This window comes from Mustela erminea, chromosome 4 (genome assembly GCF_009829155.1).
Source record: "Mustela erminea isolate mMusErm1 chromosome 4, mMusErm1.Pri, whole genome shotgun sequence".
NCBI lineage: Eukaryota > Metazoa > Chordata > Mammalia > Carnivora > Mustelidae > Mustela > Mustela erminea.
Window position 1 is genome coordinate 91,954,362 of NC_045617.1, and position 16,773 is coordinate 91,971,134.

The 16,773-nt window shown below is 42.9% G+C and overlaps 1 protein-coding gene across 9 annotated transcripts in view; it reads left to right on the forward strand.

The window, feature by feature from the left end:
- The window catches only part of LOC116588700 (runt-related transcription factor 2), a 224,251-nt gene that overhangs the window by 66,230 nt on the left and 141,248 nt on the right, over window positions 1-16,773 (forward strand). For 7 of the 9 annotated variants that reach the window (XR_004285049.1, XM_032340139.1, XM_032340146.1 and 4 more), the window contains exon 4: window positions 393-566. The exons of the other annotated variants lie outside the window; for them this stretch is intronic. Coding sequence is in view for 6 of the 7 variants with exons in the window: in XM_032340139.1 (XP_032196030.1) it covers window positions 393-566 (174 nt within the window). In the remaining variant the exon portion in view is untranslated. The remainder of the gene's footprint in view (window positions 1-392; window positions 567-16,773) is intronic. 9 annotated transcript variants of the gene reach the window in all.

Below are 16,773 nucleotides of genomic sequence, written 5' to 3' on the forward strand. Positions count from 1 at the left end.
TCTGAACTACGGGGAAGTTCCTTCATGAAACAAGCAAACACACCCCAGTCCACAACCACTTTCCCCATCATCACCAAGAGGGTCAGGGGAGGCTCGCAGAGAGTCTCTCCTGAGTTCCAGCGTCCTGCCTTCGCTGCTGATGCTAGAATCCAGGTCATCCTCTGGGACCCTCAGCTCTCCATTTGTAGACCAGGAGTAGGAACGCTTGCCACCAGATGATGCTTATAAAGCCGCTTGAAACGGAAGGCATTATAGAGACATTTCATTGTAGCTATCAGTATTGATGATCCCTTGGCTTGTAAACCCCTAGTATGTATGTTCACATATCTATTTAGTATGGTCGATTGTTCAGCTAATTAATATGCTTTTATTTTATGATTTGCTGTTTCCAGGGCACAGACAGAAGCTTGATGACTCTAAACCTAGTTTGTTCTCTGACCGCCTCAGTGATTTAGGGCGCATTCCTCATCCCAGTATGAGAGTAGGTGTCCCGCCTCAGAACCCACGGCCCTCCCTGAACTCTGCACCAAGTCCTTTTAATCCACAAGGACAGAGTCAGATTACAGGTAAGACAGACTCCTAGGTTTCACCGGCACACGCTCCGGCAGGCTGGGGGTGAGGGGCTACCACACGATACGTCCTCACGGCAATACTCCTGGGCTGTGAAATGGCTTTATTATGAACAAATCAAGACGTGAAGATCTTACGGGCCCCCCCCTTTTTAAAAATTTATTTATAAAACACAAATTCCGGTATGCAGTAACTTTGGGATAAACTTTGGGGGAAGTTGCAGATAATGCTGTGCCCTGGGGCACAGTCGTTCTGCACACTGGTGGGTGGTAATAACTACGCTCTCCGGGAGAATGTTTGTTATGAGTTTCTGGACCAACCCCCGGGGGCGCAGGGGAGAGCATCACACCCTCGCTATTAGAAAATTAGTGTTACCGTCTCAGATTTGGGCATAAATTTCTTACATGTATAACTGTTTCATTAAGTGTGTTTGAAGATTGCTCAGGGCTAACAGGAAGCCTTAATTGGTGGGTATAAGGCAAGGTCAATGAGCAGCTCATCAGACAGACAGAGAGTTTGCTGCTGATTCACATTTAGCTCTGGGTCCTAAAGTGACATTTGTCTTGATACTACATTCTAGTGAGCTGCTTACTACCTTTCTTAAAAATTAACGCCAGCATTGCATTACAGACTAATCATTCGCATTTGGTGCACTGAGACTCCCAACTCTCTCTCTCTCTCTCTATTTTTCTGCCCCACTCATACAAAAGCAGATCTTGTGTTAAGCACAGTTGCTTTTAGGTCATGGTGACAGAGGAGCATGTCAGTCATCATAGATCCTTAATTTGTCCATCACAAGTATTGAGAGCTGATGTCACCTGGTCATGTCATCTAGTTTCTGTTGTTGGCAGGGGTAGACTACAATGGAGGGAAAATAACTCAAAATGTACAGTAAACTCTTAACATGGATCTATTCTAATGGTTAGGTTATGGTAGATAGTAGTTAGATGCTGAGTGTCCTTAATGGTTTATAAACATAATTGTTTATAAATGGAATGAATTCCCTCTCTTTCTCTCCTGATCATGTTAGGTATATGTCTTCTTGGGTGTTTACTCAGAGTAGGATTCTGTGGGTATATGTATATTAGTCTGAATATAAGGGTATGCCTGAATATATAGTTAAAAACAATGCAGAATTATAAAAATAAAGTAAACACTAAAGAGATCCAGAGCCCTGCATCAGGGAAGAACATTAGAGCTCTGTGAAGAATAGCCTTGTATTAGCCTAAATAAGTCTCTAAATGTTGATATGTAGGAATCAAAAGGTTAGTGCCTTTACTAGACATGTGTCCTTGATAAAAATACAGGGGTGAAATTCACACTCACTTGTGAATTTGAAGCTTGTAGCTATAGGTGCTACTGCATTTAAAGTAGTGGGCTTTAGATCTTTGATTATGGTCCATAAATAGCTCTCCTTTTGTCTTTATAGTAATCTTTAGACCATATGTGTGTATGGAAGCATTTGGATACATATATAAAAGTGTTTATATGTGATTTGTAAGGGACGCATGGTGGCTAATAAAATATATATGAGAGAAATACATGTTCTATGATTTGGCAATCCCTGGGTTCTTTAAATGTTTGATTCCTATATTCTCACCCTTAACTGCCAATTATGTTTTGTGAATGACAAACACTTTCAGAATGGCCTTTGAAAACCAGGTGTTGCTATATCCACTTAGGAAGATGCTTTTCTCAAGGCTTTGACCCCAGACTTAAAGACGGCATCATTACAAAAAGAACCAGAGGACATTTTAGAAAGCGAAGGTAGCTTAGATCTTATGAAGTAGAAGGCTGGCGAGCATGGTGAAGGGAAATCTACCTTTTAGCAGCAGGTGTAAATGCAGAGTGATGCTCTGAGTAGGGGTAAGACACATGGAGAGAGCTGGGGCAGGTCAGCGTTGTGATCATCTTCACAGAGCGGGGGGCTCAGGGCTGCCTATCACCGTCCTCCCTGTGGGGTCACTCAGGAAGGTCAAACTTCCTGTCTGCAGTTCTGCTTTAAGTTCCTGGTGCAGTATGTTTTTTCTAATACAAATCATGCTGCCACACCATCACCAGAAGTTACAAATAACATTTACTTATTTGCTGGATGTATTTCTAAAAATGAAAATATAAAACAGTTGTATTTCCAGGTACCGATAGCTTTCTGGAATTAAGCCATTATTAGCTCTGCATTTCGGATGACAGCACCAGTATAATTGATTTCAAGATCAGTTGTCTTGTTTTTCTAACATTCACAAAGTATTGGGCCCAACAAATTTCTCCAGCCTTCCTGATTTGCACGTTGTCCCACACAAGCATGCATGCATGCGCACACCACACCTACCCACTCCCAGCCATGTGCACTTTGTTTCCGTGCCCCTGTATTGTCAGTGACATCATACAAGGTTCTACTGGTAATCAAGGGTATTCACGGTTCTACCATGACTTAGATGAGTAGGAGAACCAAGAACATCCATTGCAGCAGCAACTTCCAAGTGAGTTGGACTGATTTCAGTTTTTTTTTTTTTCTCTCTGAGCTATTTTTCTTATTTATTTAATAAGTATGAATTAAAGCCTACCCCATGTAGGGAACTGGGTCTTAGATAATGTGTGTTGGGACGGGGGGGGAGCAAAGTGCTCTGTCCTTGAGTTAAAGTCTAATTGAAGATTTAGCCGTCCTTTCCAGCCCTTGCACTGCCACATCCTGTCCCCAGACAATAATGTCGTTTTCCCAGAGGACACGTTGTCTTGTCTGTACCTCCTTCCTTAGGCTGTTCTACCTCTCATAGAACCTGCTGGAAGGTGTCATCTATCCTTCACTGTTAGCTTCTTTAGGGGAGTCCTGGCCTCTGTGTCTCCAGGCTGCCTATTTATCCTCTAAGCTTTAGCTGGGATTGCCTTATTTTACAGCTTCTGCATGTTTGTTTGTTTTTTTCTACCCTGCTAGATTGCACATTCTTTAAAGGATTTATTACAGGGATTTATTTTGGTTTGTGCCTAGGATAGTTTAGCATCTTGTACAATGTTGAATGGATGAAAGTTTATTTTATTTTTTAAAAAGATTTTATTTATTTGAGAGAGAGAGAGTATGAGAGAGAAAGTATGAGTTGGAGGGAGGAGCAGAGGGAGAGGGAGAAACATGCTCCTCACCGAGCAGGGAGCCTGACGTGGGCTCCATCCCAGGACCCTGGGATCAGAACCTGAGCTGAAGGCAGATGCTTCACTGACTGAGCCACCCAGGTGCCCCTGAATGAAAGTTTAGATGAGAAGCTATCCATACAAGAAGGGATGGGATGTCATGCCTTGTTGGAAGTAGCTGTTTCTAATTTCCTGTTCCAAAGTGCCCTTGTTCCCTGGTGATGAACAATAATGGCAGAAATCACATGTCAGTATAATACTTACATAGTTAAACCATTTGCTTTCCTCCAGTATAGTATCTGCATAGTTGCATGATTAAATTTAAATTCTACTTACGAGCCTTACCTATAATGGATTTTATAACTTCTTTGAAGGATGTCACCTCTGCATTTTAGTCCATGGAATCTTTTCAATAAAGATATTTGTCACCTCTCATTGGCTTGGCCCCTTTGATAGTTCAAGCTCTTAGCTCAAGACTGTTGATGACGATTATGGTTGTATGGTCACTACTGGTTCTCCCAGTTGCCAACAGAAAAGGGGTGACATGAAGTTAGAAGTCATAAACTGAGGAAGTGATAGGCATTTAGTGTTTCATGTTCATGTTCTACAGTGTCTCTTGGAGTTCGTAGGGCTAAGGGTCCCAGCCGTGCAGTGGGCTGACTTCTTTCCTGTGCTGGTCTCATGGTGTCATTCTGTCACAGTCATGAATGGCTGATGTTCTCTCTGAGGCTATGGCTTTGCTGAGGAAGTTGCTTCCTTCCTCTGTACCTTTTTTTTTTTTTTTTAATCTTTCAGACATCTGATGCCTATCTCTGGGTGCTAGGAAACACCTAGTCTTGTCATAAATGTCTACTTCTTTGGATCAGAATGTTGTGATAGCAGGGGCATAGGCATATTCTGTTAGGAGATATTACTAAAGATAATCACTATTTTAAACTCAGTACTTTGTGGGTGGGGGAGCTACACCTGAAACAAGCAATGAAAAGCAGACTTAGGCCCTTGGGTTTGGTGGATTGAAACATTTGTCTAACCTTTGGGTGGGCATTCTGCTCTTCTGTTATTCATTCATTCAAAAAAAATTTGGGTGCTTACTGTCTGCCAGGCATTAAGTGAGCAAGACAGAACCTAGTTTCTACTGACAAGGAGCTTACAGTTTTGTGCTAGATATAGTCTGTAAATGGATAAATAAACATACATACAAGATAATTCCAGATAATAACATCATGCATTGAGAAATGGAATAGGGTAATATATTAGAGAGCAACTCAGGGAAGGAAGAAGGTACTTTTGATTAGAAAGTTGAAATATGGGGTTCTTTGAAGAACTTGGAAGACCAGGAGGAACAGCGTTTCAGGCAATGGAAAAGTCATGCAAAGGCTGACCGTGGTGGGCTCAGAGGGCAGGAAGGTCCATGTAGGTGGACACGGGAAATGATCCAGAAAGGCAGGCAGGGAATGGATTAATTCAAGGACCCGGTAAGGAGCTTGGGTTTTGTTCTGATTGCATTAGAGTGCTCTTGAAGGATGTGAAGCAAGAGAAGGGCGTTATCTAATTCATATGCTTTTTAAAAGTCAGTTTTCTTACTGTGTGAAGAATGGATCATAAGGGGCAATGGTAGAAACAGGGACATCATTCGGGAAGCTGCTGCTATAGCCCAGGAGAGAGCCTTCTTTCTTCAAGACTCAGATCTGAGGCCAGCATCTCTGTCAGCCTTCTTCCAGCCTACCCACGCTGAGCCTAAGGCTCCCATACTCCTCATCCCCTTTGTGACAATTTTCTGTTTACACATCTGTGTCTTCATCGGACTTTGAGCTCTTAAAGTTTAGCGCCATGTTTTATTTACCTTTGTGTCCTCATTGTCTTACACAGTGTCTGTTACTTTGTGAGTTTGATTTGGTGATGAATGAATGAATGGGTTATTGACTTCTTCAGGAAGTGTGACCCATTATTATCCTTGCCCTAGTACCTACTTGATTGAATTATTTTAAGCAGTCCTTTACTGAGTGCACATTGTGTATTTGGCATTGCTGTAATGAAGTTAGTCCTTTATGTTCCTTACCACAGCTCTGGTGAGGTAGGCGGCATTATGATGCAAAGCGGAGGGTCTGAGAGGCCAGATGCCTTAGATACTTTGTCCAAGGTCCCAGTATCCACTAGGCGGTGGTGAATACAGGAACAGAAGCTGGATGTGCATTGTCTCAGGGCACCTTAACCATGCTCCTTAACCACCGTGCACTCTTGGGAGGCCAAAGCATGCTTCTGTCGTGGCCGATTCCCCCCATTTCTCTACCTACGCAACTTTAATTTATGCCACTCTTCTCCACTGGTGAACTAGTCTTGCATGAAGTTCTTCTTAAAGCTTTAAAACGATTCTGTAAAGGACATATCTTCCATGTGGAAGAAATTGATTCTTCAAGACATGACTCACTGAAAGCTTCTTCAGCCATTATAGTCGACTGTGAGCTCCATATTTTTAGTTGGTGGTCTCCCTCAGCCCTACCAAGTCAGCCATATTGCTGACATTCTAAGTGATATGTGTCTTAAGGGACTAATTGTTTTTTCTGCTCCCCACTGGGTATTACTTAGAATCCTCAGAGAATGATGTTTTCCTAAAAGAGATGCATTAGGAATATCTGAATTATGCTTTAAAGTGCAATAAAATGATTTTTAATGATTTATAGTTGTGTGAGTATGTATTCAAGGTAACACTTTTAGGAATATCTCAAAAAGCAACTTGACCAGGCATCATGTAGAAGAATCATCTTCTCATCAGTTACGGTGACTGAAGTGCAGTAGTGTCCACCCATCTTTGGTCTGATCCCCTATTCCCTTGGCCAACAACATGCCTTTAAATGTGAGGAGGCCCTCAGCCACCTGGGCCCGCTGAGCTTGGGCCGTGTATGTTTGGCTGTCCTAGGCCTTAGTTCACTGTGCTCACACTGCAACACTGACGAGCATAATACTTTCCTTTTAATGTGAAACAAGGTGGGATCTGGTGTGGGCATGGGGCCTGGGGGCAGCAGGTGGTGGCTGTGAGTGTGAGGGAAAGTGAGGCTTGAGAGAGGCCCAGTGACCATTACCAGGAAGAGTGACCACAGGTGTGTCACTGTGGGAGGGTGGTGGGCTGTAGAGGGTGGGCGAGGTAAGGGAGGTCTCATGCTTTATGATCACCAGAGTCTTACTCACCTGTAGGCATCTCATGTCTGAGGAACAGAAATCACCGCATTCAAAGACAGGCTGTTGATAGTACTGTTCTTTTACTTTTGTGGTGCTATTGTTTAATTTCTGAAGTTTCCAGAAAGTTCTGTCCTATCTTCTTCCTGTGAGAGAGTTTGAGCAGGATAGCTGAGTCAATGTGCTGCTGCTGTGCACATCTGTGAGCTGGAAATCTCTTCAGAGGAGGTCACTGGTTACAGTCCTTAAGAGAATATAGTACAAATGATGTGTAATTGCCCATCCATTCAGCTCTGGCAGCTGCCTTATGAAGAAGAGCAGAATTCGGGTTCAGCCTGTGCTGGCTTTGAAGACTAAGGCTCAGGAAGACCCCATGGAAAGCTGGTGGTCAGTATGTCATGCTGTTGTTAGCCTGTGAGCAGTGTTCTTAGATCAGCTTCATGAAGGGTTCTGGACTTGTCAGTAGGAATTCCCTTATTAACTGAAGATGCTTGGGCTTTATTATGCTTTTAGAAAAATGAAGAGGGGCAGTGTTCCAAGAAAAATTAATTTCTTGAGTTCCAAAAACTTGCCTTTGTAATTTCCTCCTATCTGGACTAGAAGATGCATAGTTAATATCTAATTGTGATAAGAAGAATCCAGCTACATAATGCCTCGCTTTATCCTTCCCCAAGACTGCTCTGTTTCTGGCCTGTCTTTGGGTCTCTGCCCAGAGGAAGTCTGGATTTCTTTCTTTCATTCTTTTCCAAAGCATTATCTTTCTCTGTTTGGTTTTATATCTGGTTTTAGTCTTTACCTACGCACATATATGTATGTGCATATGTAATACAGACATACAGAGACATGTACATATGTATGTGTGTACACAGACATACACATGTCTTTCCTCTTCACTAGTTGCCTGGGGACCCTTCTTGGCCCTTTTCACCTTTTGCAATGGACTGTAGGCAAAATCATCAGAATAGGAATCTAGCTTTAAATGGCATATTCGTCCTACAGGGCCAGTCCAGGAGAGGGGCATGTCAGGTGTGCAATTTGATGTAGTAGATACTCTGATGGTGGATTTGATGTTTAATCATTGATGGGAACCCAAGGCTTCACACTGAGAATGGGTGTATATTGTACTGTGCAGTATTAAAGTAACAACAGTATCTTACAAATATTATCAGTTGAGAAAGTGTTTTGATTCTATTTTTTCATTTTAATATGTGCAGAAAATACTCCAGGAATAAAATTGTATGTCCCTTTTCCCATGTAAGACCTTCAGATCTTTTTCTAGGGCTTTGTTTATTTGGATAAAGGCTTGCTTTTTGACTATTTAAAAAATGTTAGTGATAGCAGTCTTTGAAAGACAAATATCATTGAAGAGTCCATATTGTAAAGCCTGTTTAGGGAAGAAGAAAACTTAGGTACCAGGAGATTTTGGAAACTCTCAGAGCTAAAGTCAGGGTCCCAGGAAGGTGAAATCTGACAAGGTGGTTTTAGGTGGGCAGGAGGTGAGGGGAGAGGGGAGAGGGTTAAGAAGAATAGTAAGTGTTTGGAACAGTCATCAAGTGAGCGATGGGAAAGGAAAATGACTTTGGGTGAGCATCGCTGAGGAGCTGCCTGAGGATAGAGGTAATTGGAAGTGCCAACCAGCCTAGTTATGCCTACTTATGTGCTTCCCTCCTGCATTGTTTGTGGTTTGGTAACAGGAGTGGGTTGTGGTGTGGTGGATCATCAGGGAGAATGACAGTCTGTCCCAGGATTTGGTAGGACTTGGTACAAGTCAGGGAAAGAAGGAAGATATTGAGCCAGTTACCAATATGGAGGAAGGTTCTGGAGGTCGGTAGGTCATGCTAAACATGGAAAAACTTCTAAAGAGGAGTTGGCTCATCTTGTGACCTTGGAGAATGAGCTAAGTGGAAAGGTTATCTGGGGAAATCCAAGTTTCAGGTCAGGCAGGAGGTAGGAGTGTCCTATGGAAAGATTGAAGGTAGTTGGGAGCTCTTGGCCTCTCCTTTCAACCATTCCTCACATGATGGCTGGAGGTTCCATCTGATGCTGCCTTGAGAAGACACGGTCCTCTAGCCATGTGTGACCAGGGCAGTAGGGGTCTTCTGGTACTCTGTTCATGCATCCCAAGGTTGTATTAACTTTTTGTCATCCCGTCACATTGTGTCTCGCAGTCCAGGAAAAGCTCTGCTCTTAGGGCAGGCTTCTGCCATCCTGTCTTGAATTTGACTGAGACAAGGATGTGCTTTCTTTCTTATTCAGTTCCATTATGTCACTTGCACTCCCTTTTCCCATCCTTGAGGGTTATTTTATAGTTCTGATGCTTCACCCAGTGTGTTGGCTGTTCCTCACAACTTTGTCTCATCTTGCAGCTTAGAAAGGTTGTTTCTAATTCTTTAAAGACTTTCATGAACATGCTGGGCATAACTAGGACTATAATCCTTGAGCCTGCCACTGCATGTCTTTCTCAAGCCGACCATGAGTCATCTCAACAACCACTTTCGGATAGGCCTTTTAAGTAGCTCTAAATCACATTACAGATAAGGTGTATATCTTGCTGAGGTCAGGATGTGCAATGGACAGGTGAGCTGTCTTCTAATCCAGTGCTGTGGTAACCCCAGGAGACAGGTTTTTAGTGAACCTCTTCTGCTTTCTGGTTGTCACTGTGGAGCTCTGGCATGAAAAGCTCATTGTCCATGGGCTGCTGAAGGTGACCTAGTGTTTTCCGTGGACTGCAAGCAAGTCATCACCAGTAAAGGCTCCAAAAAACTAGTTGACATTTAAATCTTACCAGTAGTAGTACTTTTCTCAGAATAAAGTGAATGGAGTCAACGAATGTCCAGTGATCATCTAGTAAAGGCATTAGCTTCTAATAACTTCAGGACTCTCACGTGGTAGAGGAATGCCGGAGAGCAAAGCTGAGGTTAGTAGTGAGTGGAGTTATGGGGAAACAGGCTTCACTTAATATAACTTTGGAGCCCCGCTCTGTCAAATAAAGGACAAAACAGAACAAAAAAGGGAAAAAAAAATGCCCTTTTGGCCTATTGGTCTCCACAGTTCTTGCAATATTGTGCGGTTTAACTCATCCAGGAACAGAACCTTGAATTCGTTTAAAGTACAAGTCTCTCTCCTCTGTCTTCTTACCTCTCCGGGGCCACAAAGTCCTCTGAAGCATGTTTGTTTTGCTCCTTCTATTTGGAGATCATTCTTCTTGATAGGGAAGATTAAATCAGAATGGCGTTGGGTAATTTTCCTTTCTGACTGTCAGCAGTAAAAATTATGCCCATTGTTTTCAAACTGTGGCGTGGATTAGGCATCACCTGGGGGAGCTTGTTAAAAGGGCAGGTGCCCAGGCTCTACCCCTGAACCAGAAGGTGGGAGGTGGGGCCTGCTCAGATCACAGCGGCGGGCCCAAGGCCCCTGACTGCAGGTCAGCCTGCTCAGCCCAAGCTGATGTGATCCAGCCTCGGGCATCTCAGGGATGGTATGTGGAGGCAGCTACGGGCCCAAGGCTGCTTGCTGGCTTTCCTGGGCTCCTCCTCCCCTCTGTCCATTTCAGCTGCTGTTTGTCCTATACACCCTTCTCTGTTTGCCCAGTTCTAGACTGGACTTGTGCCCTGTTTCTGTTATGATGCTGTCGGACAGAGATTTTAAAAATGCATATCTGATTATGTCACCTCATACTTAAAACACCTCAGTGACCTTCCGTTGCACTTAGGATAAAGCCCTGAATCTCTGGTGTGGCCTAGCAGGTTCTGCTTGCTCGGACTCCTCCCCCGTTCTCCTCTCAATGATTTTGAGCCTTTTGTCAGTAATCCACCCACACTGGCTCTCTCAACTCCTCCAAAAACGGTACTGCCTCTGTCCCAGGAACTTGATACACACTGTTCTCTGGCCTAAAGCCCTTTTACGCTCACCTACTGATCTACTGGACTCTTGCTTGCCATTGAGTTCTTGACTCAGTTATCATGTCACATCATTAGACCCCCCAGGCATGGTTGGGGTGGCCCACTGTGTGTTGTTATGGTGCCAAGGACTCTCCTTTCTAGTACTTATCGCAGTTATGTAATGAGTTGATTCATGTCAGTGTCCCCGGCCAGACTGTAAAGCCTATGAGGGCAGGGATTCAGTCTGTCTTTATTTGCCATTAATATCTCTAGTGCCTAGCCCAGTACCAGAAAGGCCACTCAGTCCATATTTTTCAAATGAATGAATGAATGAATGGTTGGATACATGAATGAATGAATGGTTGGATACATGAATGAATGAATGACCAGGAGATAATTCTTAGCACCATGGATACCATGACCCATCTGACAACAGGAATCACCAGGCCTGGGGACCTTCTGTGATGCCCTAGCTGCTGTAGCTGCCTCCTGGATGTTGACATCAGTCTGAGTTGACCTGACTGACTATACCCACTTCGGGATGATTTGAACTGAAGTTCACTTTCCCTGGCCAGCCCCACATCCCAGTTATATCTCAAGTTCTGGTTCTGTGTGTAGCTTATTCCCATCCTTCTGTTGGCTTCTGATGGAGGTCCAGGGCATGCCAGGGCTGAGGCCAGGTTAGGTGTGACATGTGGTAGAGACTCTTGTTTCTTAAGTTTTTTTCTAAATAAGAAAATATTTTTCATATTTTTATGAAACAGTTCATATTTTTATGAGACAGTTAAGAGTCCCATTCATCCAGAAGTTGGTGATGTTTTGAAGGCACTTCTCATGACCTTGTCTTAATTCAACTTTCTGTTTTTTTTTTTTTAACCTTTTGTTGTGGCATATGACCTCTCAGACTATGCATATCACTTCTCATTCTCTTCCCTGCTATTGTCTCCTAAGAGTGACTAAGTCCCTCTTCTCCCATTGTTTGCTTTGTGACCTTACTCATCATCCCCAGTGTACGCTACGTAGGATCCAGTTTTATCCAAACAGTGTGCTGCTCTTTTCTCCTCAGATTTCAGTCACAGTTCTGTGAATCAGTTGGGTTGGTCTTCTGCCAAATGAATCTGGTAACCATCTTGATCTGTTTGGGGAAGTCCCAGGTAGGGACAGAAGGGGGATTCAAGAACCCTGCTCTTAGGGTCTTCTCTGCTCTGTGAGGGCCACCTGTCACTGACCTTTCACAGCCAGCCCAAACCTGCTCAACACACCATCAGTAATTTCAGTGACAACTACTGTCTCCAGAAAGGACTGAGGGGAGGGTGCTTGCTTTCCTGAGTAGTTAGTATCATAGAGTTCAAAACTGAAAATCATCTTAGTGATAACCCATCTGTTCTCATCTCCTCTTCCAGGTGCAAATAGTGAGACTCAGAGAAGGTAAATCAGTGGTGCACGGCTGCATGGTTGGTGCCAGAGCAACCAGTCCAGGGCTCTTCCTATGCTGGAAGAGGAGCTTGTTTGTTCTAAGAACCATGTGTCCTACTAGTCAAGAGACCCAGAAGTGAGTGGGAGAGCTCATTCTGAAAATCCAGTCTAGCTAACAAGGTTATTAGAGAAGACAGAATTAAACATTTAGTATTTAGTGTAAATTGTTTTGAAATGGGAATTAATGTACATATGAACGTGAGTGTATTTGTACTGTGAATGATAGTAGTACAACAGACATAGTTTAGGGTAGGAAATTGTAAACCTGCCTCTCTCTGTTGAGATGACTGGCTATATTTGACCCTGGTAGCAATTGACAGGGCACAAGTCATAAACTATTAGACTCTACACAGTTCCTTTTAAGAACCCCAGTTTTCTTAAGAAATATTTCAGGTTTACACAGGCTGATGTGAGTGCTGATTAGGGTAAAAAAATGGGTGGAGGATAAGGGTGGGAACGTGGAGCTTTCTAACCGTACCCTGTTCCCCAAATAGAGAAGGTGCTGCCACAGGCACACGGAGCTTTGGCAGAAACCATGGGCTCCCGTCGGGTCACATTACACAGAAACCTGCTGGCACCAGAAGCAGGAAGAAGCCTTTTGTGCGCTGGTTTGGGCTTTGCCCCTGCTAACTTGTTTCCTCCCATCTCTGCACGAAGTTCAACGCCATGTGCGCGGTGTGCCTTGTTATGAGTGATTCTTAGGAAAGCAGGCCCTTCTTCACACCTACACGTTTAACTGAAGTGTTTACAAAAGGAGGCCCGCTGAGAGCAACCATTGATTTTCCACGTTACCTCTCGCTGGACTTTCATGCAGCTCTGTTCCCCCTTGGCTCCCCCAAGACTCAAACTCATTCAAACTGAAGAGAAGCCAGACGTCTGCATATTTTCTTAGAGCCAGTTCATTTTCCTAGGGTGGCTTTTTTCTAACGCTCTGCCTCCTTCCTCTCTTTTTTTTTGTCCCCACATGTTTGGAGTTCAATTATGCAGACATGGAATTTGCTTTCTAGTCATTTGAAAGTATGGATCCTCTAGAAGCCATGACTCTTTCAGTACCATTTTAGGAGATGAATGGCCACTCCTTCCTTTCCCCCATACCGGTGATCAAACTTCAGAAGCTGTGATCCAACTCAAAGAAGAGAGCTTGATCTTCTTATGTCCACAGCTTTAAATAAATGGTTGTCTCCATTTTTGCCTGGCGCTTAGACACCTTGAGACATGGGAACCACTTTTCCCAAGTTAGGATTTGGGAGCATTGCTGGGGTATGTCGTCCTCTATACTTTTTGTTTTGGGAGTTTCTGGAACAACCTCCAAGTAGCCCAAGCAGAAGAAACAGCCCTCTAGAAAGAGAACTTAGGATATCTGCTCTGACATTGATGCCTTATGGTTCATTTCTATCTTTAGAGCATTTTTTAAAAAGACACAAGTACATACTCTGAACATTTCTGAATTAATTGTTTACATCTTTCCATTTTAACTTCCCCAATTGCTTCTTCAAGGCAGGAAAGGTCTTTTGTGCCCTGCCCCTTAGACCATCCCACTGGCACATGGGCATACAGAAGCTGTTTATCGCAATAAAAATTGATAATTTTTTGGTTCATCAGAACACCATGCAAAAACGTCTCTCCCGCTGCCCCTCAAAAACCCTGTTAAGGTGGCAGTAATGACCATTTGTACCCCACAGATGGAAAAGAGATGGCTAAGAAGAACCTTGCCCTTGACTTAGTGAGTTGGGAGAGAGACAGTGAAGTGTACGCTGACCTCTGGGCTTCTAGTGTCTTTTTAAAATATAAGCTATATGGAGGAGCAGCCCCGCACACTGTTGTTAGTAGCGATGTCTCTGACAGACTCTGCCTCAGATAAAACCAACACTGAGGAATTCTTTTTTTTTCCCCCCAAGTTTTTATTTAAATTCAAGTTGTTAGCATATCACACAGTATTGGTTTCAGGAGTTGAATTCAGTGATTCATCACTGACATACAACACCCAGTGCTCATCACAACAGGTGCCCTCCTTAATGCCCATTCCCCATCTAGCCCATCCCCCACTACATCCCTCTAGCAACTCTCAGTTTGTTCTCTACCTTTAAGAGTCTCTTACAGTTTGCCTCTCTGTCTGTTTTGAAGGGTTCTTTATGTTGAATGACTGGTTCCTTTTTATTCAATATGAACTCTTAGTAGCTAGAATTGGTCTGTTCTCACAAAGGAAACCACGGTTTCTTCTGGAAGGGTGCAGTTATAGATTTGAGGTGTCTTCTAAGTAGCTTGACCTTATGTGCCTGGTGGTGGTTCTTGGCATGATTGCACGGTTCAACCTGGTGCCCATCTTCTCGCTGGTTTCATTTAGGCTCCAGGACCTCTTTTGCTCCTAGGTCCCTCTGCTGCTTTTTCTCCTCTCTCTCATTTAGTCATTTTGCTTTGTCACTTCCTGGCCGTGAGTACGGCAGCCCTCATAGAGGGAAGACCTGATTTTCTCTCAGGTTTATCTTATAGGTCAAATTTGATCACAGGTTCCCTTTTAAAACCCCCATTTTAGGTGAGAGCAGAGAAGTTTGGGGGAAAAATAGGGTAGAGGCCTATTTAAATGTTCAAGTGCTGTTTAGGACTTCAGATTTCTCAGGCACTAAGGAGTATGTGCACATTGAAAAAAAAAAAAGCAGCACTGAAGGTTTTGTTTTTAAATTGTACCATCTGTATAAAAACATATGCCGATCCTTTGAATTTCTATAATATGGTCATAAAAATATCGATACTGTTCCTGAGGATTCTCATGTGAAAGTAGTGAAAGACGGTTTTAAAAACACCATAAAATATTTAAAGCTCAACAGCAGTTTTCATTTCTTTCGAAAAATTTCTGAGAAAGGAAGTTTACTTATCCTCTGAAAGCTCGTGGGTGCTTATGTGTTGTTGCTTATAGGTAGTTGCTTTTATCCTCTGAGACACAAGAATCAAGAATATTCTCATTTATGCTGGAGTGGAGGACACAGTACCTCCCTCTGTTCCTGCAGAGTCAGAGAGACAAGCAGTTTGCTCTAACTCTGGGCAGGATGGACTGAAGGAGAAGGTGCTGTCAGCCCCATGGGACCTGAAGTCAGGGTGCAGACCGTCTGTTGTGTGTGAATGGCTAATTAGTAGGTTTGTCTCAGAGCAAGGCCCTACACCCTTCCCTAGTAGCAACCTTAGGATCGAACAGTGATACCTGAAAACCTTATCTGTCACCTGCTCTGACTCACCCAAGTTCAGAGCGAATCCCAGAAGTCTCAAGTTTCTTCAGGAAGTTGAGTTCCAAAACTGTTAATGAGATCAGGTTAAGGTGACTTTTCTCTACTTGTAAGCATTAATAATTGTCCATAACAAAGCAAATATGCTATAATTGTATATTTAAGATAGGATTATGTTTTCTTGGTGATGGGGCATTTAGGAAGTCAAGATATTTTAAATATAGCTCTTTTTCACTACGGGTTTGAAAAAAGTTAAGGTGTACGTATTAAAAAATACACTAAACTGCTTAGGATTTCTCGGTCTGGGAGAAACCAGGACTAAGAAAGAACGCGGTTAAAGGTAAATGATCATAACGGTCGGTTATTGACATGACCCACGTGGATATATTCTCCAAACAGTGGACTTCAGAACTTACATGAAGCTTTCTAAAAATTGTCCTCTGCTAGGATAAGAGATACAGGCTGTAAAAACAAACGCAGAATAAAGGTTCGGGAAAGGTAGAGGTCTTAACGGTGGTGAACATGTATTGGGTTCTTCTCATGAGCTCACTCTTTACTATATCTCGATTGATCTTCCCAACAAACTGAGGAGGAAGGTCTTCTTCTTTATCCCCATTTTACAGACTAGGAAGATTGAAGATTGGATAGATTATAGGACAGAAACAGTGGAGTTTGGACTGATAACATCATTCACAGCGTATTAGAGAAGGCCTTGGGCTATTGGAGACTGTTACTTTTTTTTTAGAGATTACTGTGTCTTTTTAAAATTATTTTTTATGAGATCTAGTGAACCCCCATGTGGCAGTTCTGGCTCGGCAGTCTGTCCTCTGGGACAAAAAAACAAAAAGAGAGACCTCACTTGTTAAGGATAGTAAGAAGTGATTTTCACTAATCTTGGAGATCTTCAGGTAGGACCTCTAGTAAAAGCAAAACTGTCCTTTGATAGACTGTTCTGGTGTATATTCTGGAACTGGAGGTCAGGGACATGATATAAAAACTAAAATCTTACTGATACAACTTCTTTTATCACCTGAGGGGAAGTTAGAGGATGACTAATTACTACTTCGTTATAAAATTTCATTATTCACTCAAACCACCCTGGGAGGTTCCTTGAATGTTTGCTTATCAAGCACTTACTATTTGTGTTGGGTCTGATCTTAGAAACCTTCAAGAATAACATGAGACAACCCAGCCCTCCTGGATGGTTTAGAGTCAGATTTTTAATTTTTTTGAATGATAACGATGATTTGCCACTCCCTGTGTATTATTTAGTCCTTACGACAGCTCTGAGATAGTATCATACCCATTTACAGGTGAAGCGATTGAAGCCC